This window comes from Argopecten irradians, chromosome 3, assembly GCF_041381155.1.
Source record: "Argopecten irradians isolate NY chromosome 3, Ai_NY, whole genome shotgun sequence".
Taxonomy (NCBI): domain Eukaryota; kingdom Metazoa; phylum Mollusca; class Bivalvia; order Pectinida; family Pectinidae; genus Argopecten; species Argopecten irradians.
The window spans coordinates 44,834,466-44,858,117 of NC_091136.1; the positions used below are offsets into that span (position 1 = coordinate 44,834,466).

At 33.2% G+C, this 23,652-nt stretch overlaps 2 protein-coding genes across 2 annotated transcripts; one reads left to right on the forward strand and one right to left on the reverse strand.

The window, feature by feature from the left end:
* Positions 1-65: 65 nt before the first annotated feature.
* LOC138319695 (plasminogen-like) lies at positions 66-19,528 on the reverse strand. Its single transcript, XM_069262840.1, has 6 exons — positions 19,495-19,528; positions 5,187-5,336; positions 4,856-5,005; positions 4,303-4,482; positions 3,365-3,769; positions 66-756 (listed from the first exon to the last, which is right to left on the reverse strand). Exons 1-6 carry the CDS (start codon positions 19,526-19,528, stop codon positions 524-526), a joined length of 1,152 nt encoding a protein of 383 aa, XP_069118941.1. The 3' UTR covers positions 66-523.
* Positions 19,529-20,102: 574 nt separating this feature from the next.
* On the forward strand, positions 20,103-21,720 carry LOC138320051 (uncharacterized). The gene is made up of 2 exons (XM_069263138.1): positions 20,103-20,375; positions 20,936-21,720. The coding sequence occupies exons 1-2, from the start codon at positions 20,310-20,312 to the stop codon at positions 21,458-21,460; spliced, it is 591 nt and encodes a 196-aa protein (XP_069119239.1). The 5' UTR covers positions 20,103-20,309; the 3' UTR covers positions 21,461-21,720.
* The last annotated feature ends 1,932 nt before the right edge of the window (positions 21,721-23,652 follow it).

Below are 23,652 nucleotides of genomic sequence, written 5' to 3' on the forward strand. Positions count from 1 at the left end.
AAAAAATACTAAAAACATCACCAGTTCAGAAGAAGGGGTAAAGCATTGTTTATTGGTGTGTTGTGTTCATGGTTGATGTGGTCAAGTCAAAATAATTAGACTAGAGAAACTAACGTATACAATAGTCTATAAAATGGTAGATTCCAATGATTTCAGACTTCGGACTTCTCGAAAGTATGATTCCTCCAGTGATTAAAATTTTGCGATCGAGGTGCACAACTACGTAAGGAAAATCACTTCAGTATAAGATTTAATTTCAGATCTATACACTAGTGTCAGTTGAGCTCTTTATATTAGTACTTTGAACCATTTGTTCAATGGTGAAAATATATATACAGCAGAGTGTAGATAATAACACATAATTACATTTCAAAACCTGTCAATGATTCCATATGTAAAGGGAACAGATGAATACATTTTTAATATTATTCACCTATTCCTATACTCTCCGGCAGATAGTTATAATACATTGTCAAATCTTTAAAACATATTATTAAATCATAGTCTCCATCGATACCTAACTCTATGGACATTCCGGTACTGTACAATATTCCCATTGTACTTCAGGATCAGTTGTAAAACACCATGGTCTGCTAGCGTCCTCAATCTGACACCAGTTCTCAAGATCACTTCGTCCTGCGAGTATCTCATGTGAGTGTGGGTAGTCACTGTCCCATCTCTGACAGGGGAAGCCCGTCTGTGTACAGGAGACTCTTCCCTCATAGGTAAGAGCGGTGCCATTGTAGCAGTCTTTTACTGAAAACAGACAGAGGAATCAGCCAACTATCATTAATCTAATTAGTGATTCGTTAGCCATGCCTATGACCATACTTAAGGTACAGTAAGACACGTGTAATGCCACTATTTTGTCGCCACAGGTATTGACGACAAAATCAAAATATGACTGCACGATTATCGGGATATACGGGAAACGTCATATCCGGACCTGATATCGCCACTCATAAAAATTGAAAGTCTTAATTTCTATAAATACTAGTTATGTGGTAATCTTATACTGATGGCTATACGTAATATGAAATTTATTAAACACGTTTAAATAAATTGATATGCTACGAATCTGATGAGTTCTTTCACCGGTTCATAAGCCTATTGTTATTGTATGTGGAGGGAATTTCGCTCATGGAACGGGATGTTGGCGTTATAACATTTTTTCTATGACTACGGTAAGGAGGATAAGATAGATAACTTGCATCAGTTGGGATAAATTTCCGGTTGTGGCGTTATCAAAATAGCCACCATCTCACATTTCACTAGAAAATTAAAAAAACAGTTATAAAAATAACATTTATCAACCGCATTGAACAAATGAGGTATCAAAATAACCACAATAGAATAACAAATACACCACAACCAAACTCTATGTAGATATTTGTATCCAGTAAATGAAAAAATCGGATTTTGAGCTCAAGGTTTACAAAAAAAAACACAAGATCACCGGATGCGTATACTGGACATATGGGTTATTTTTTGAGCAATACACTAACCTTGTGGACCCTAGCGCGACCATAGAAGGCGCGTATGAAGTTTCCTAGGTCAATGAGGTCCTTGGTGATGTACTATGTTTGAGCTTAAAATCTGAATTTTTCATTTAATGGGTACAAATCTCTAAATTTATTGGATTAGTTGGCGACGTCATAACCGAAAGTTTATCCCAGCTTATGCAATGTTAACATTTTGATATGCATGTATTTACATGGCCACTGCACAGAACCTAGATGTTACTTAAGCCCAATGTATGATATTTTCCAATATTAACATTGTCAGTTAGGCCTTGTCGTACTAATACTATAATCAGAGTTCAAGAGGTCAAAGAAAACACTAGGTTATAGTCAGTGTGAAAATTCACTAAAAATGTTAAAATATTCTTAAAATTGATCAATATGAAAATATACTCTTATTAAAATATTTGAAATGGATTGAAGTGTTGTATTTATCTTTGTATATCCGTTTTACCGATAGGACTATTTCATCTACTGCTATTGTTCAGTCGGTTTTCATACCGGAAGGCAGTGGCACTATTTCCCGCCAAACCATAGGCTGTTCCATCGACTGATATTTTTTTCTATACAGACTTTTAAGTTTTATTTTCATGCTTTATTTTTTATCTATTTTATTTTTAAAACGATAATGACTATTTTAAATAGACGCAATGCTGATAGAATCCTAGTGTCTAAACTCCACTACGCTCCGTTTATACCACGAGTCACCAGACAAGGGAATCGGCGTTTTATATTTAAACATATCGACCAATCATAATGCGCAACACAAGTGCTACGTTGGAACTGTTTTGTGTTACTATTATAAAAAAGGAATGCCCGACCGGACATGACACTGCCAAGACGCAACGGTGATAGTTTGTGTATGGATGTTATTTGTTTTCGAAATCTGGTCAGGCCAACTATGCAATAAAATTCATTTTACTGTCACATATTGTGCCAGACAAACGCAAATAGCATGTGATAACTGCATAAACAACGATGGAATAACGAAAGCCACAGGATTAAACAAGAAGAAATGAGTTACTCTCATGACTAGTTCACTTCGAAAGTATTTCTAGTCCCGCGGTTCCCCTTGCACACGATTTATATACCCTCATAGCCACAACCATACACTTATACTCCTGCATGGACGCACTACCATACCCGTACGTAAACCGGACAATCAGGTTACAAATTATGACTGACAGGACACCGGGACACACACGGACGAACTACAAATAGACACACAGGTAAATAGGACACGCTCCCTGTCCCTTGTCTTATACCTGTCAACTTTCAGGAATTGCAATGCGGGAGAAATCGCGTGGGAGAAATTTTCAACAGTCTAACTGAGGCGCTACGCGTCGCTTATCATTATTAATTGTGATGTTTTATCATAAATCCTGTTTATCTTTGGAAAAGAGCATAGGATGAAAACATATATTACAAATGTCTTGGTACAAATTTTTTTTAACACACTCTTCATTATCAATGGAGGTCGCAGTGTTGGTTTTTATTCTTCTTCCATAATACTAAGAAAGCTTCATTCTGATTGGTCGAAATTTCCGCAAAGACGCAACTAGTATCTTGCGACCTACGGTATCAGACCGTAGGCTAATTAACCATGGTAACTGACGATGGTGTGTAACATACATACTAGAACACCCAATGTATGTTACACTCTAATGCATGTCAAAAATATGACAACCAATGCTTAATTGTGGTCAGGGAGTCAAAAGGGCTCAGAAAAATATATAGAATATTAAAAAGTATTTGTTTTTTTAGCAATGGAGGGGGAGGGGTAAGAGCAGGTGGAGAAGATATACTAATATAAATCCTCCACTTCGTTTCGGGAACGTAATTACCCGAACATGAGACGTTCACTGGTGTCCACGTGAGGTCACCATCGCAACGCGCCACTGGACAACTGGTAAGGGGATCATCTGTTGTAAAGGTCGCACACTGGTACCATGCTAGTCCGTAGGAACCTCGAAATGGCCATTCGGTGTTGATGCCTGTCATGGAGGGCGGACTTCCACAATCCAGGTCCTCCACCGGACAATAGTCCCACACTAGTTCAGGGTCCGTGGTGTAACACCAGGGACGATGTTCGCTTTCATACTGACACCTGTTTCCAAGGTCGCTCCTCCCACGGAAGTAATCAGGAACGTGTGGGTAGTCCGAGTCCCATCTCTGACAGGTGACGCCATTGACGGTACAGGTTACACCGCCTTCATATTCAGCCTGACTAGTATTGAACAAGTCTTTAACTGTAACATACGTTTGTTGGGTTTGTAATAAATTCTACAAATACGGGTTTAGAGCGTCTGTGGATTAATTATTCACAAATCATTTAATACGTAGCATAGCAAGTAAGTTTATTAATCAATTTTGAAATATCGCCTTTGCTTGGTCACCAATCTTCGTTATTGTAGTTCTATGAATCTAATAAATTAAAACTCACTTCATATCAAACAAAATTACAATGATAAAGAGAAATATTTATCTAAGTGAATATATTTGTCACTTCTAACAAACAGTACACAGATCGGTACGTGCAGATGATACAGCTGGTGATAAGGACATGGCGACCAAGTCGATAGATTTGAACATCAGTGTTTAACGTCAGCATGATAATATTTTTTGTGTACACATAATTTCTTATAAACATTGAATTATAATCAATGTGAAAATGTGAAAACCTATTGGATATGGGTCTATATTATCTTTATAACTAAGATACCCATCGATTTAAGCCATATTCAGATGAACTGCCAAAATACAGTATAAAGTATTGAATTACCTGAACAAGACACCGGTGTAGAAATATTTAAGTGTTGATTATTACAGTTGACGATTGGACAGCTGTCGAACGGTTGTTGGTTTGTGATAGTATCACAAAGATATCTTCCTCTCGCTTTGCTGCCGTAGTAAGGATAATCTAAGGTGTAGCCTGATGGTACGGGTACAGACTGACAGTTACCTACAACAAAACACAATATGTAGTAAGGATAATCTAAGGTGTAGCCTGACGGTACGGGTACAGACTGACAGTTACCTACAACAAAATACAATATGTAGTAAGGATAATCTAAGGTGTAGCCTGACGGTACGGGTACAGACTGACAGTTACCTACAACATAATACAATATGTAGTAAGGATAATCTAAGGTGTAGCCTGACGGTACGGGTACAGACTGACAGTTACCTACAACATGATAAATATATAGTAAGGAAAATCTAATTTATATCCTGGCGGTACGGCTACAGACTGACAGTTACCTACAACATGATAAATTTATAGTAAGGAAAATCTAAGGTTTATCTTGACGGTACGGGTACAGAATGACAGTTACCTACAACATGATACAATATGTAGTAAGGGAAATCTAAGGTGTAGCCTGATGGTACGGGTACAGACTTACAGTTACCTACACCATGATACAACATGTAGTAAGGATAATCTAAGGTGTAGCCATACGGTACGGGTACAGACTGGCAGTTACCTACAACATAATACAATATGTAGTAAGGATAATCTATGGTGTAGCCTGACGGTACGGGTACAGACTGACAGTTACCTACAACATGATACAATATGCAGTAAGGAAAATCCTAGGTGTATAAATATATAGTAAGGATAATCTATGGTGTAGCCTGACGGTACGGCTACAGACTGACAGTTACCTACAACATAATACAATATGTAGTAAGGATAATCTAAGGTGTAGCCTGACGGTACGGGTATAGACTGACAGTTACCTACAACATAATACAATATGTAGTATGGATAATCTAAGGTGTAGCCTGACGGTACGGGTACAGACTGACAGTTACCTACAACATAATACAATATGTAGTAAGGATAAACTAAGGTGTAGCCTGATGATTTTAGCAGAAGCGTTCAAAATATCTAGTATACATGAATGTTAGTTTTGGTAACAATTTAAAGTTTCAGTTTCAAATGAGAAATCTGTATCTTTCCTCCTAATTTACAATTATCATAAAATGTATCAACGACATCCATTTAAAATTCTTAATCAATATATATGTGCTTTCCTGCAATATTCTTAAATAGATTAATAGAAATTATGTTCTTAAACGTTCTGTACTTGATTTATAACAAATATGCAAAAAAAAAAAAAAAAAAAAGGAAATAAAATAAATAAAAAATTGAAAGAGGATTAAGTTATTTTCTGCTACCATACAAAACTACTACGAAACACAAAGTATAAATATTTCATTCATGATTTAATAAGAAAAAAAAACCTTAATGATAAATGTAGAATATATTGATTCTATAGTAGCATCATTATTACGCTAATAGTAGAGGATTAAGTTTTTTAAGAAAAAGGGAGAGTCCATTTAGGACACTCTTATTACAAACTGATATCAAACCTTTCATGTTATTATCATTTGGGTTAATTCGGAAGTAGTTTGGAATATACTTTCTTTGCAAATTTTGGACAACAGCATTATTACAAACAAACAAATAAGGAAACTCATTTCGAACATGCTCCAAGCACATATTACAAAGTCTATCTTCTTTAGGAATATTTCACCATCTGCCTGTTTAAGTTACAGGTACGTATTTTGGTTATTTGCAATCTGTTATTTTCGGACAATATTGTCAAATACTTCTCAAATATAAATTCAGTTTTAAAAATTAAATAGAATTGTCCTCTCGATGAGTTGTAGGCATCAGAAAACCAGTTTTGGATGAACTGGTCTTGGAGCCTTTGTTTTAAATAGTGTTTGAAAAACATTTTAGGCATGATAATTTTTTTATCAGTTTTGTCGACATTTACCTTCAGTTTCCAAATATCACAATAATGTTGGAAAATATCTAACGCTTTTTGAAGTCCTTCGGGAGTTTCTGCAAACAGAAGTGTATCGTCGGCATAGAACAAGGCGAGGATTTCAACAAAAAGCTGTAACTCAGATGATATCTCTTCAGTTATCTTTGCGGGAGGAATGCTTTTCATAGACTTAAAAAAAGTTTCTAATTCATTTATGAATAGTGAAAATAGTATAGGGAAAAGATTTTTGCCTTGCCTTACACCATTTAAACACGGGAAAAAATCTGATACTTTTCCATTATGTACATATTTTTAATAACAGTAAAGCATTTGCCTTTAATATGTGATTTTTGGAGTTTCATCCATATTCCAACTCGCCAAACCGTATCGAAAGCTTTTCTAAAATATATTAATGTAGAGTTTTTTCCCACTATTCAGGTAAAAAGATATCAACATATGTAAAATAAAAATATTATCGACTGTTGAATGATCTTTACAGAATCCTGCTTGATTAATAGAAAGAATTCGCTTTTGCTTTACATAAAGATTCAGGCGATTATATATTATAGATGTAAACAGCTTTCCCAAACAAACAAATAAGGAAACTCATTTCGAACATGCTCCAAGCACATATTACAAAGTCTATCTTCTTTAGGAATATTTCACCATCTGCCTGTTTAAGTTACAGGTACGTATTTTGGTTATTTGCAATCTGTTATTTTCGGACAATATTGTCAAATACTTCTCAAATATAAATTCAGTTTTAAAAATTAAATAGAATTGTCCTCTCGATGAGTTGTAGGCATCAGAAAACCAGTTTTGGATGAACTGGTCTTGGAGCCTTTGTTTTAAATAGTGTTTGAAAAACATTTTAGGCATGATAATTTTTTTATCAAATATATATGAAAAACCAGTTTCATCAAATATACTCTTAATTTTGCTAAGGAATGAGTTCCATTTTCTTGTAGACAAAGAGCTAATTTCATTAAAATACTACTTAATTTTTCATCATTACTTAACAATTTATTCCAAAAACGAGCCATTTGAAGTTTGATATTTAATTCAAATGGAAACCGACCAAGTTCTCCATATACCATGAAATTAGGAGTGCTAGATCTCACTCTCAATATCCTTTTACAAAATTTCAAATGCACTTGTTCAAGTTTCTTTAAGTTTTCAAACCCTCAGACTTCCGAGCCGTACAAGAGAATTGGCTCAACTACCGCATCAAAAATCTTTAATTGTAAATCAATTGGAATAGCCTGGTTACGAATTTTTTTATATACTGCAAAAAGGGATTTTTGCGCTTGATCCGTATGTCGAACTTTTGCTTTTAAAAAGTTTCCATTGTAATTAAATATTACACCAAGATATATAAAATTATCCACAATTTCAAGTGTTGCATCTCGCAAATAAAAATCAAGATTTTGTGTTGACTTCGGCTTACAGAAAATCATAACTTTAGTTTTGTCGACATTTACCTTCAGTTTCCAAATATCACAATAATGTTGGAAAATATCTAACGCTTTTTGAAGTCCTTCGGGAGTTTCTGCAAACAGAAGTGTATCGTCGGCATAGAACAAGGCGAGGATTTCAACAAAAAGCTGTAACTCAGATGATATCTCTTCAGTTATCTTTGCGGGAGGAATGCTTTTCATAGACTTAAAAAAAGTTTCTAATTCATTTATGAATAGTGAAAATAGTATAGGGAAAAGATTTTTGCCTTGCCTTACACCATTTAAACACGGGAAAAAATCTGATACTTTTCCATTATGTACATATTTTTAATAACAGTAAAGCATTTGCCTTTAATATGTGATTTTTGGAGTTTCATCCATATTCCAACTCGCCAAACCGTATCGAAAGCTTTTCTAAAATATATTAATGTAGAGTTTTTTCCCACTATTCAGGTAAAAAGATATCAACATATGTAAAATAAAAATATTATCGACTGTTGAATGATCTTTACGGAATCCTGCTTGATTAATAGAAAGAATTTGCTTTTGCTTTACATAAAGATTCAGGCGATTATATATTATAGATGTAAACAGCTTTCCTAAACAGCTTGTTTAAAGAGTGATTGCCCTGTAGTTATCGGGATCCTATGGGTCTCCTTTATTTTTATATATAGGATTGATTACTCCAATTGTCCAAACTTCTGGTATGATACCAGAGTTAAGAACAATATTAAAAATTTACAATAAATAGTCATCATATTTCAATAAAACATCATCATCGTCATCTTTCAATTCGTCATTATCATCATCACCATCATCATCATCATCGGCCAATACCTCATCATCGTCGCCATCGTTCGAAACATCGTCGCCATCGTTATCATCATCATCATCATCACATCATCATCATATGATGTAAAATGAATCAACGCATTTTAAATCTTTTAATTGGTCTGTTACAATGGAATACCAAGCTGCGAAGTTAACAGAAAATCTGTTCTGTTTATCTAAAGAAAAAGGTACTTGCAAGCATAAAGAAAAAAACTAACCAGTAAAATATAACAAAAAACCCTTAAATGTGAAATAATTAGATAATATTTGAATAGATAATTACCTGTCAGTTTGAAATAATCCTCATCACCTTTACAAGCAGACTGTACATGGTTGTCTTCTATAAACACAGTGCATTGTCCGGTTTGATAAGTGTAATTGAGTGTGTCTCGTCCTTCATTAGCAGTGTAAGATACACATTCTATAAGTGACCTGACATTTACCTCTGATATCACAATCACGGGAAATAAACAAGCCTTTCTTTCATAAAACACATCGTTTCTTTCACCAAGACTTAAATAGATAAATATATGAAAATATGATAAAATTATATGTATTTCCATTTTACGTTAAGCGTTTTATGTTTTGGGTGAAATAGTCCTTTAATTTTTTTTCCCACTCCACATAGATCTTGTCACTGGAGTCTAAAGGAATGTGATATAAATGTTAATTAGTGATAGTGCTAAATATGTATATTATAAAGTCATCTCCGCGGGCTAATTGGCTTTTAATGACAATTTCTGTTCAATTACAATATTCTTTATCAATTTTAGTATTAAACAGTGGTCCCAATACACAACATATCGATTTTCTTTGTGTCCACGCGCAAATATGAACATTCAGTATTTATTAAAGACTAAATATGAAAAGAATCAATTGGTGGCCAGAAACATATAAATTACATACCACTGATATCCGGCACAGAAAAAAATTACTTGATATACAATGAAATAAATAAGTGTACTTCACACTGATATTGTTGGTTTATCAGATTATTACAACCGTACATGAGACCTAACTGTGGGGAGCTAAAGGTCACAGTGTTTAGGTGGTATGTACTGTAAGACCCTTATATATACAATGTATATCGATAACTAATGCTTTTATTATGCTTTATTTTAACTTACAATGACACTTAGAAACCTATTTTACTGCAAGTAGCCGGTACAACTTCACAAATACATGCGCAAATAATAAAGAAAAAAGTCGACCAACCAAATGAAAATTTCCAATTTACGACCTGGAGGTGGTGGCCATATTTTTGAAGTCATGCTACTCATTATATATCAAAGTGCTTCCATTGTCTTTGTAATTCTGGTATCGATTAAGTCAATCACAGTTGACCTGGCTAGCCTCCAGCAGGAAGCCAAACCGATACATTAAAATGATATATTTTTTTTCATTAAGATAGTTGTTTTTTAATAATATAGAGCACAGACAAGTGACATGATCTGTGTTGTGCTGGTCGAGCAGTAGATAACTTACAGTGATAATTATCGTAATTGCAGTCAGTTTTATAAACAACTTGTAGACTAATTACTTTTACAATGCAATGCTATCTTTCCTTTGTCATCTGTTATATATATTTTATTGGTTTCTTGGACACGGAACTCTCGCTTAATATTCAATTAGCTTTAACATTGTACATATTGTAATGATCAATTTTAGTTCAGTTTTTAATCCCAAATGTCCAAATCTTGTGTTTTCTGTAATTGCGATGATTTGATTTATTAATGATAAAACAACTTGTTTATAATCAATAGAAAAGAACAAACGAATTAAACAAGACTAACGCATATACACACAACCATTTGTATTATATGGGTTTGAAGAACTGGCATATACACATATTATAGTAATATTGGTAAAAAAAAAGCAAAAATTACACACGTAGAAAAACAGACAGTCTTAAATATGTATAATCAAAACGTTTTGAATTTATCATCTATCATATTTCAAATTTTAATTAATTTTAAGATAATCTATGACTAGACAATAAATTAGAGATCTCAATATAATATCACAATGTCTGGCATTTAAATAATAGTATTAGACAGAACGTTTACACTTGTGATTTTTGTGTTAAGAGAAATAAGGCGATATCACCTGTACTGTTATGATGCTTTGAATTGATTTTTTGAAAAGCTGATAAATAGATATTGATATCAATTATACGTTTCAACTTTTAAAACATTTCAATAAATATAATAAAATGTTCAGAAAGGAACAACATACACATTAGAAGCCAAAGCTAAACGGGTAAAATATATATTAAAATTGTTTATGTGGGGTGTTCTCTGAACGCCAACATATTTATCAACAATAGGTAGGTGTTGTTTTAGGAAACAATAGGAAGGCAATTATATACTGTTTCATATAAGCTGTCTTTATTTTCACCTGTATAGTCACCTGAGATTTACCTGTATTTCAATCAGTATCATAGGTAACATTGGTGGATTTTGGAGGAGAAAAAAATCCTTCAATATACATTCCGTACAACATACAATGTAAATTATTAATTAAAGATAATCGGTGCTTTAATATACATAAAATCATAAACATTGCAAATGCTAAGAACTATTAAGGAGCTACATGCGGATTATTAAGAACAATGCATTTTGAGTTCCAGGTGAAATATTGTTTTACAAATCATGTCTCAATTTTATCAGAAAAACAGATTTCTTGATCAATGTATTGACATAGGAGTTCTCTAGGGCTACATTCTTAGCCAACTTTCATTTCTTGTGACCATGCATAGTTGATTTCTTTTTTCACCTTTAAGTATTTGGTTAGAAAATGAGTGGAGAAAAACAATATCATAAAAGTTTAAATTAATTTTGTTGGAAATTTTGACCTGTTTATTATAGTTTAAGTTGGTAATCTATTGAAGCCGACACAAACACACATATATGATGTTTTATAAACATTGGTAATAATATATCATTGGTTTTTAATGCTCTATATGTATTTTAGATACAAAATATTTTTAGAAGTCACTTAATAATGTAAAAATACTAAATGAAATGAGATTGAAGACTGTTACTTAAGGTCTTAACCATATTCATTTTAATACACATTATAGATGATAAGTGATGTATCTTAATGCAACTTTCAAAATATATTGTATGTTCTGTTAACTTAAAAAGGTCAGTCAAGTGCAAGTAATACATTTTTAAAGTTTTGAAATCATATTTGACATAAATTCACTTACTCTTTTGTAGGTAATTAACGTAGATGTTACATGTACTATATATGTATATAAGGTCACTTAACAGACATATATGGAAGACCTTGTTGAAAAATATCATGTTTCAACTGGCAAAAGGCTTATATTATTTCAAACTTTTAATCGAATTGGTGTTAAACTAAGTTGAAATAGGATAATTCCTTTTTGGATTTTTTTCTTTGATATTACTGAATGGGAAAGTTACTTCCATGTGAAATAAGTTTCAATGAATTTTGCTTGATTTTAGTATCAATCTATTGAAAATCTAATGAGATTTATACCAGAGATTTTAGATTTACCAAGGAAAACTTTAAAATTCTTGAAATTAATCATTGCGAATTTAATTTAATTTCATTCATAGATTCTATTGTTATATTTTCATAGATATTAACAGAAACATATATAATGTATATATATATATATAATGTATATATGTATCTGATATTAAATCTGAACACTTATTGAAAAAAATAATAATATACATTTAGATAAGTATCAACACAGGTAACTTTTACAGGTAAATTTACCTGTTGGCATTGGGACTGCTTTTAGGAAAAAGACTATAACCACTGTCACAACAAACTACCGGTTCATTCCACCCTAGCCAACCTTCTAAGTGAACATAATTCCAGTCTGGCCAACTTTCCTGTTTTCACACCTTGGTCAAACTTGGTCATACCCGAGTGACCACCAGGTAATTAATTAAATTTCTTGTGAAAAGTAGTCACTTACCTATATATATTGTATGATTTGAATCTGCCATTCACAGTACTGCATTTTTTTTTTTTTTTTTACAACTTATTGAAATAATGAAAAAGCATAATATATATACAAGTTCAGCAATGACGCGTCGCAAGATACTGGTGAAACTTAATATTATAATACATGTACATTTCAGCGTAGCTAAACTACGCGGTTCTACATCTTAATCGATGTAAAATAGAACATCTTTCCTCTTTTTCTATTTGACAATTTTTTAAGACATGTTTTATTTTTTTCAAGGCGAACTAAATTCATCACCCCATGAAATCGACAAAAGCAAGATTCACTCCTTATATTTCAATTCAATCGTATTGAATTGACAGGTTGGAATATTTTGTAACATGATAAATGTTTCTTTCTAAATCTCACTCAGACACACTTAATGTGTGACAAGGTGTCCCTTGTATAAATTCTGTCGTTAACAGTTTTTGTTTAATTTCGTTCTTTAAACAGTTAATATGTGGTACACAACTTTTCTGATATAATAATATTTTGGATCAATATAATCCATGCTACATACATGTGCGGTTTGGTAATTTATTTTATTACAAACCAACATAAACCAAAATTGTATAATTCTTAACAAAATTTCGACATCTAATGAATCTTTCAGTTTCTCCATATACCATAAAAAGTGTATCAAATTGTCTCTACTAGGATATGGTTTTCCCTGAGTTTTACCTGTGCTGTCAGTGTAGTAATAGTAGAACTTGTGTTGTTTTAGTAAAACACACCTATTCCACCCTGGCCAACCGTTTACCCTACCTGTTTCTCACCTAAAATCTCAAAAGTTGGCTAGACTGGAAGACACCAAACTACCCTACAGGTAAATCCAAAATGTTGGCGTTCAGAGATACACCCGTTTATGTGGTATGTCCTGGTTAGCGTCAAACTACTGTAATGTTTGTTACGTTAATTTGGATGGCAAAATTACATAAGAAACTGTTTCTTAGGATTATTTTAAAACTATTTCCCCTGATTGTCGAAAGACTGCCTTCAGCCTGCAGTCACTCTATGGATAGAAAGCAGGTTTACTCTAGCTAGCAGCTCAGCCACTCCTTTGTTTGGACTCAAGGAAACCCAACATAATCGGCATTATTTACTCTTCAAAATATCAATGCATTTTTACCACATTCCACAATCCATGACCACCACCCCCTCCCAACCCCTAATGAACATCAATCCTCCCGTTGATTTGAGGTGTTTTACTGTATGTTCCTTAATTCAGAAGCCCCCTCCCGATTCATCGGTTAAGTTCGCAATCAAAGGTCACGGTGGGGAATCACGTGGTCTGTAGTTGGTGTGTTACACGAATCAAAATGGCGGCCGCTAGCAGTTTTGCCAGAAAAGGAGATAAGTCACTGAAAATACCCTTTGTATCGACATTTTATAGTGACGAACATATGCTATACATGCCGACTATAACATTTAGACAATATGACATTTACAGCGAATGGTCCCGTCTAAACACAGAAAACGTACGAAAAGTGTATGTTTGTGTATACTACCAATTCTACTATTAGGCTAGTCCAGATACTGGTTTTAATCCGGCAAAATTGCAAAAGAATTTATTTTTAGTACAATTGAAAGAAAAATGTATTTTGAATTATATGTAAAAAGTCCCAAAAGAATCTATAATGGGAAAGTTGTCAAATTGATTGTCAAAGTTTGCCTTTTTTCGCTTATTTTACGTGTTGTGTATGGTCCTCCATACATGTGAAATGGTGAACTTCCGGTTACGACGACACGACATGCCACTGTCTCTTGAAACGATTGTAATGCAACTAAACACTATAAATCACATCTTGATTATCATAGTAAGTCAGTATTAACTGTTTATATGTGCAATTACGACAGCTATGACTTTAAAAGGTGATTATTACTCTATAGTGGAAACAATTTAAAAAAAAATTGTCTGCTTCGACCGAGTGAAGCCACTTGAGCACTATCAAAACAAAATAAATTAGAGCCTAGATATAGTTAGTTTGTTAAATTAAATCAGTGAATGGTAATAACAAAATTAAATCATACATTGATGAAATTGTGTCACGATATGTTTATTACTAGCGGTTTTGAAATGTAAACATTGAATAAAAAGGTTGTTGGTCACAGCCATAGAAATATTGTATGGAAGCCTGTGGTTGCCGTTCCTTGCCGTTTCTAGTTTTTGCGTACTTTATTTGCAAGATAAAATTACACTTTTAAAGGACATTTATCGTTGTTTAGATATGTTCTGTTTTATTTTTATAAGATGTAATTGATAAATTTTATGTTTTAATTATTTTAATGTGTATAACATGTCTCAAATTTAAAAAGAAAACAACATTTTGGCTTATTCTTTCTGACAGCTTTCCGTCATGTACACATACATGTAAGGTAAGGGATATTCAGGGCACATATATAGGTTGTTGTAGTTCAGTAATAACATGCATCTTAAATTTGTGCTGTGTTAGATACGAGATTTTATTAATATCTCTTTATTTTGTCACAAGACTCGCAAAATATTAGTAGAAATGACGTCACTATAGAATTACTTGACGTCATGAAAGATTTGCGTGACGTCATGATCAGGAGATACATTAACGTGACCAAAGAGTTGCCTCATGGCTGTTGTATCTTCACAACTCATTCTTACGTTATCTTCTTCAATAATCAGGTAGTTTTATAATAAGTTATATACACCCAGGAAGTGAGTTTAAATTTACTTCAATTGATCCATTAAAATACTAATATATGTAGGTATACATATGTCTATGTTATTGTCTAATATAAATGTATGGAATTTCTTTGTATGGAATTTCTTTTACTTAACGATAGGTTCCACATATTTTTATTCAATTTTCATTCTTAGCAAGTATTATATGTTTTTGTTTTGTATTTTCCTGACTGTCGAATTTATCAAGTAATTGTGTTAAGTTAATACCGAATTTATCAAGTAATTCAAAATATCGGTTACTAAAAGATTTATCGTTTTCTCATAATTATTTCAAACCTAAAATGTAAACAAAATAGCAAATGAACCCTTAAATGCTAATACTTTACAAATTATTGGCATTAACGCAAAGCTCGAAACTTCTAAAAACCGGAAAAATGAAAAATAAAACACACACACGCACACGAACAGAAAAATAAAAGTGTTTGCTTAACATTGAACGTAAATATGCTGGATTCCATCTTCACAGGAGTTCACGAGATTTTGGCGAATCGGAATTGGACTTTCATAACCATTTATTATATATATGTATGTAGAGTTTGTGGTTTTTTTTATATTAATTTCGAAAATTAATATACATGACGCATTCCAGTATCCAGGACAATAGACCCGAGTTTGGGACAATTACTAGTTAATTTTATCCTGACCCATAGGAACGGAAATGATTGAAGAGTCTGCTTTTCATCCAATCGTGCATATCACAACCAGGGATATAAAGAAAACAGGATATGTGCAAAATGTATGTTTATTTAACAGAATATATATATATATATATATATATATATAAATAAAAAAGAACAATGTCCATGTGATGGTTTCCATATACATAAAAAAACACAACTATAAAACAGTTTTTTCTCCCTAGCGCTTTCTCGGTTCATGCCGGTCTTCAGGGGTTTGAATTCAAACCCCTGAAGACCGGCATGAGCCGAGAAAGCGCTAGGGAGAAAAAACTGTTTTATAGTTGTGTTTTTATATATATATATATATTAAATACCTTCCTATTTTCAAATATTCTCATTGGATAATACATGGTCACGTGACGGTCAATATTCCTTTGTGAACCTCATTGCACAAATGCTGCATTCTTCAGGGTGCCGTTCTTTTACAAACGCTTTCCTTTGATTAATATGCACATTCGAAATTACGACATTTGTTGAAGAAACGACATATCTAAAATAATAATTAAGGACCCCCTCGGTCATTATTTGAAATTCTACTCAACAAAGGTTCAAAAATGAAAAATAACTTTTATTGCTGAATTCTGATTTTTTTTTTTGAAATACTTTCAGTGTACGTCTGGTACTTTGTGGACTACTTGATAGTCAAGAATAAGTACTAAGAGAAAAGTGATCCTTAAGCCATCGGTAACCTAAAAACCCACCCATCAGAGTGTTCATAGACCATTTTAGAGGTCTAAGGTCTAATGATGTAGATCAAAACTCGGTAAAACTCATATTCTACATGGATATATCATACGTAATACCAGAAGGTGGATAGTTCGCAGAGACAAAAAAACTACCCCACCATGTTGATTTAAAGGCTTTCGGTTCTCAGCGATTATTCAGTCTTCAGAAAAACGGTTGCAGAACTACCGTTGGAAAGATCGATCACTTGTCATTCAAAATCATCCTAAACAACAAAGTGTCGTCCATAAGAGGATAGCAGCCTCGTTTCAAACAAAAATGACACAAAAATGTTCTCAATTGGATTTTGTATAAGGTAATCGCTTTAATCTCATTGGGTGACTGAAAATGAAAGATATTATGCTCATTGCGGGACATATGCATTGCCGTTTATCTCTGGTGTAACACACACACATCAGAGACATTCGTGAAAATGCATACGTAATGTATAAATTGTAAATTATTCTCAAACCTCTGTGTTTCGTGTGTCATAGGTCGCTCACTTGGAAATTAGTGATACAGCGTGCACGTGTCTACATCCTCCAAAGCGATACATAGAAGATCATTATTTATGATTTTTGTATACACGTATAATATTTATTAATGTGTTGAGAAGGCATTTTATTTTATTTTTTATTGTTTTAGTGCTAATTCAAAACCGAACATTATTGTATCAGTATTGAATTTGGCTATAAATGGTTATAAAGTTATATGTGTCATGACTGAAAGAAGATATTGACATATTTTTTTCTTCAGTAATTTTTTTAAAACTGTCTGAAAATTATTCAAAGGCCAGGTCAAACACGTATGTTGCTTTATAGACCGTGGTGGGAGTGTGTATGAGTTCCGGAAATAGCGATCGCCGAAGCTAGCGATTAAAAAACAAACAGATTAAGTAGGTTTGTCTTAGATACAATATTGTATTTGCAACCGGTATGATATGATAAATATTGGTATCCTATTCTTAAACTCACATAATCCACCACTAAACACCAAGACTTTCATTCGAGTTTACTATTTATACAATTCTAATAATATATCTGATGAATTACAAAAGGATTGTAAAAAAAAAGAACTGTTTTTTTTTATTTTTTTTTTAAATAATGGATGTATGAGGAAACAATCAAACGTAATGGGCGTGAAGTTACTCGCAGTAATGCCTGGATTGTGTACAATCGTAATCCTATCGTTCAATCGCAGGCTACTGTATGGTTTGTTGCCAAAATCGCTATCAACATACAGTGAAGGTGCTATAAAGTCGAGGACGTAAATAGCTTATAAATCCTTAATATATAAACCATACGTTAACATGTCGAAAGGTGATATTTAAATCACATCTCACACTACTTTTAAATGTCTATTTTTTATCTTTGAATACCAGTTTTGAAACGAGAAATAGCCCAAATGCGAGAAAATACATACATTTTCTTAGAGTTAAGGTCTACGGGTAATTTTTGTATGAAAATTAGCGGGATAACCGACTCAAGGCAAGATGACCGTGCTGATTCGGTCCATTTTTATGTGTTTATTAGTATAGTTGAATATTTTCAGTTTATTTCATAGATCATTTGGTCTGAATCATTTCACATCCATTTTCATAATAATGATAATATGTAGTCAACATCGTATTGATCCAACTAGGTCACTTTCTTCAACAATATATCTCACTTCGGCGATCGCTTATTTCCGGAATTCATACAGTGCACTTCGACCACTGCGGTCAATAATATAGTACATAATTTGTGTATACTATAATGGGGATTTATCAAAAACTAGAGACATTGGGTACATTGTACTTAAATAGTAACTTTGGCATCCATTTTGGATTTTGAGATATTTTGAGTGTCTATGAAAAAACAACACTTCTGAGGTTGCCCTTCCAGTAGAACTGACGCAGATACTTTTTATTTAATTTGTTTTGCAATATGGTGTCTATTGTAGTCACCATGGATTTCGTACTGACCCATGAAATAACAACACTTGGTTAGAAGCATGTCGGGATTATTTCAAGCAATTTTCAGCAAAATCGCTCTTGCCGAACTCGAAAAATATCAAAATTGTGTTTTCAAGATGGCCGCCGTGGCGGCCATCTTGGATTTAGTATCGACCCATGAAAAAATGTTTAGTTTGGACCATGTAAGGATCATATCAGACAACTTTCAGCTCAATATCACCAGTAGAACTTTAGAAAAGAGGTTTAAAATGTGAAAAGTTTACATACTGCTGACGACGGAGGACGATGGAAAACGCACGATCGAGATTTGATTTCCGGAAGCACGCGCATGCGCATATCGCGACATCTGCTGTAAATCTTTAATTAATCTAATATGAAGTCTACTGTGCTTCGAGCAAAACCAAGCAAGAACAAAAAGGTTGTTTTCAAGAGAAAAATAACGATTTGCAATTATTATTGATAAGAAACACTTATCAACGTCTTATCCGTTTTGCTGCATTTTTATGGAAAATAGTGGATGCTATTGTCATCTTTGGAGGCTATTTTTAGCATTTTCCCCTTCTCAAAATTCTTGGGACTTTTTAATATAGTAAGACAGTATATTCTAGATTAAAAATGTGTATAAATAAATTCTTTTGCAATTTTGTCAGATTACTCTTAAGTTTTGGGGTAAATATACTATTCTACTATGAGCAAAATCGTGAACCGATTCAAAATGTTGGTCAGAATGTTACTGAAAAGTATAGAGCGTTGCAACATAACTAAGGTATCGGTTGGTCTAGAATTATGTATATCATATGCTCGTCACTATAAAATGCCGATACAAAGGGTATTTTAAGTGACTTACCTCCTTTTCTGGCAAAACTGCTGGCGGCCGCCATTTTGATTCGTGTAACACACCAACTACAAACCACGTGATTCCCCACCGTGAAGGTGTTGATGATGAATGGCGATTGATTAATAAACAATAGAATGGGATACCGTATTATTCCCTAATTCCCTATTTTTGATCAACTGACTCAATGGTTTAATTCATTCTAAACATTAGTGGTTATCTCTGATTTTTTCAGTCTATTTAGAGACGGATGATCGTGTAGTCTAGTATTGCTTTTTTACTCTTTAAAATGATACCTATAATATACATAGGCTGTGACCTCCCGCTTTAGATTTTAGAGTTTACCCCCATGGTCAGAAATCGTTTACTAGTAAAATGTTGGCTGTACGTATCAGAACGGTGTGTTGACATTGGTTTATAAAATGACTGTCACTTTTTCTTATACCTTAATCCGTAAACCAGCATGATATGTGGAGACATTAAATCATCACCTTTATTCTAAATGTAAGAGCTCGTCCTTGGCTTAGTCTTTGCCAACAAACTCTTTCGGTGTTTTAGGATAGGAGGGTCCAAAATAAACTGATACATAAGCAGAATACCCAAGCATTTTGATAATATTGACCCGTTTGTATGTCACAAGGTACACGACGATGTAATATTGTAGGTCGTGTATTGGTCCGCGATTTTAATATATTGACCTATCAAACCTCGGAAAGCTAATACACAGTACGGGCGGTACTCTGATCCCTGTTGACAATTTAGGGAGAGTTTAGACTGGAGCTCTAAAACATATTCCAGAACAAACAATTAGGGAGTTCACATGGAATATGTCGTCTCTTCGGGGCTTCGCCTTATTGTTGACACTTTGTGTGCTTACAGCTGTTGTTTATGGGGTAAGTTGAAGATATTTGTAAATATGATGGATTCGCGATATTGTGGTAATTTGTCTTCATGGATTTATATATACAAAAATTAAAATACAAAGTTTATTATCCATAAACAATTAAAACAGTCTTTATCTAAAAAGAACACAATTATTTAAGATGCTTATAAACTGAATTTTTTATTACTTTACGAATAAAACATGGATAATCATATTTAAGTATAGAATCTTAAAATTATCTTATAAAACGTTAATTGTTAAACATTCAATTGTGAGATTTCGAAATTTAATACATTTATAAATCTTATTCTTCATTTGTAAAGATGTTATCGAGAGAAGATTTTACAGGGCTTATTTTTAATGTTACCAGGTAGTAGTTTTTCTTCAAATAACTAAGAATAATTAAACGGCTAAACATTTTAAAAAATTGAATAAAGATTTATTAAAAAAAATGATATTGTCACATTTTTATTTTTTAAAGCACATATATTTCTTACTGTTAAACATATATCATTTCAGAGTAGAACCCATATATTTCTTATTGTATAACACATATGTATTTCCCTACAGAACACGTGTGTGTCAGAGCCAAAATGCTCGTGTGACTACACAGACGAGAAGGATGCCACTACGACAAAGACGGAGATGCTTGCTGGAGCGGTCGGGGCATTAAGTCCTCTGTTGGCTGCAGGAACCGGCTTTGGCATTTACAAATTCATACAGAGCCGCATGGGATCACCTAAATTTGGATTTGAACGTGCTCCGTCTGACGTCACGGATGACTCATACCAGGACGCGAAACAAAAGAAAGCCTCGCGCGGAAGACGCAACAGCACGACGCCTCTCCGAACTGAAACGACCGACCCAAACCTCAGTCGGAGGGGTTCCAACGCTACTACTCTCTCTGTAACAGATTACGAGGACTGGGACATCGACTCAGAGAGAGGATTTTCGCCTCGGGATTTCGATGACGCCAGATCAAACATGGCTTCACCAGTATCCTCTTCGGATGTATCGGCTAGGATAACACCGAGCTACCAACCTCCAGTATCCTCCACAGTGAAGAGGGACAACATTAACTCCTGGTTGGGATAACAAAGATGGCGGAGTTTTAATGAGGATTCTATTATGTGTGTCGTAATAATTGTCAGGAGAACCACTGATTAAAACAGTATTGTGAGTGTTTAGATAACGTATATAATGCCATGAATCATCAATTTGGATGGAATGTCATAAAATCTATGTTTATGTAATAAAATATAAAACATGAATTACAATAAAGGAAATGATACAAATTAATATGCTTTTGTATTGATGAAATATAGAAACAAATAAACAAAATGTTTACTGATCAATTTCCTTTGTTTTTTAAATGACTACTGTATTATTACTATAATTACGGTGTTGGGAGTTGGTTGGTAAAAATTCGCTATTTTCCCGGTAAAAATGATTAATAACCCTTAATTACCTGGATATATTGGAAAGATTGATAAGAATATTACCCATATAATGTAAAAGTGTTAAAATTGACGGACATTTCTACCTACAAATACGTATAAAAGAGAAATTCCCGCGAAATTAAACAACAATGCAGTGTATTGGTAAAATATCTATACAAGGACCCGTGACAACAATGGCAACCGACCGTAATATGTAGATGTCAATGTAAGAATGCGGAATACTTGTATATGACTACAAACAGAATAATACTATACATGTAGCTAGTTAAGGACGACATACATGCACCCATTATATTTGAAGACTGCCCCTCACTGCATGTTATTTATCAACACAGTTATATTACTAACAATTCACGTTATACGTATCAAAATAGACCTCTACACTGTGAAACAGTTCATTTTGTAATCATGTACGTATTGTATACTTGAAAACAATAAATGAATAAATTCAATAAAGTTGTTGTTTTGGGTAAACCACCGAAACAAAGAATTCAAAAAGGCAAAAAAGCTATGATAAGTTGTAGGTATAATGATATTTGTGGTGTATTGTTATTTGAATTCATATGATTTCAATTATGTGTAAAAAAAGGAAATAGGTACTTTGTACTATATTTATATAAAACATATCAAATAGTTGGAGAGGAAACTTGAAGCAAAGCTATTGTTATTGTAAACTAGTTTATTTTGGGAATAACATATTTTTATATATTAGATTGTATTGTGATTAACTGTCTACTGATCAGCTTGGGATCGTCTCAACTAAATTATGATGCTTGCGTTTTAAGGAATGCCGCTTATCTATTATAACACATTGTAAACTGCTTTATACAATAAATTGTTTTACAATCGACAAAGCGGGATAATGGTGTAGTGGTGACAGAAAAGTATCAAAATATCCCCATAGGATTGTAGTTTAATGTGTTCATGGGTCCTGTAGTATATTTTGTTTATAACACAATTTATACCAGTTTCATCATATTTGATCCGACTAATGCGCTGTTCAATATATAGATTGTCAAAACATTTTTCGTATCTGACACCATATTCAATATCTTATGCGCGTGATCAAAATGGTAATGCATGTTATCGACAACGAGGTTGTTTGATCAAAATATATCAATACATAGATACTAGATTATCCTTTTATCTCATATATAATACACAATCAGTGCTAGCGTTAGTGTATACCCAGGGGAAAATGTGAGAAAACGAGAGTCTATGCTCTGTATAATTCATAACTGCATACATACATCAATACACTTGTCCTTCAATGCAATCGAAAATATAGATAAGCAAATAGGAGGCAGTAATAGTCTTATCACCACATGGATGATGTGTGGATTATTACAGTGGAGACACCATCACCTCCTAGCGAGAGTGATAGCCTTATCGCTGTAATCCTTGTCAAGGTCAAAACATACGTCATCGACTTTTTAATTTCTTCTTAATAACAAATCTTCGGATTATGTAAGTGCGTTTATGATTTATAAAATGAAATATCTATATAGCTTATTTTTGCCATTTAGATCAAAAATATACCAAGACATCACTCAAGATATAACGATGATATATTTGCTTTTTTATTAATTGTCATATTGATCCTTCGTCGATGTTTAAATTTCTGATAAAACCACGAATTAACATGTAGTCTTATTAAGTGATTGGTATATCTACTATTATCAAGGGATTGGTCCGTTCAGCATTGAGAACAAATAGCATTTTATGTCCATCCATATCGTACTGCTATCTTATGTTCCATTTTAGAAGTTTTTTTCGAAATTATGTTATCATCAGCTCATACTTATATCTTTTGGTTTTCTAATAAGC

What these genes read in the sequence shown, in the direction of transcription:
- LOC138319695 (XM_069262840.1), bottom strand. Translation starts at nt 19,528, where the DNA reads ATGGCGGCCGCCAGCAGTTTTGCCAGAAAAGGAG. An exon ending in TACACCGGTGTCTTGTTCAG is followed by an intron (nt 3,770 to 4,302) that starts GTAATTCAATAC and finishes CGTATGTTACAG; the next exon opens with TTAAAGACTTGTTCAATACT. An exon ending in AGTGAACGTCTCATGTTCGG is followed by an intron (nt 757 to 3,364) that starts GTAATTACGTTC and finishes GTCTGTTTTCAG; the next exon opens with TAAAAGACTGCTACAATGGC.
- LOC138320051 (XM_069263138.1), top strand. Translation starts at nt 20,310, where the DNA reads ATGTCGTCTCTTCGGGGCTTCGCCTTATTGTTGACACTTTGTGTGCTT. An exon ending in TTACAGCTGTTGTTTATGGG is followed by an intron (nt 20,376 to 20,935) that starts GTAAGTTGAAGA and finishes ATTTCCCTACAG; the next exon opens with AACACGTGTGTGTCAGAGCC.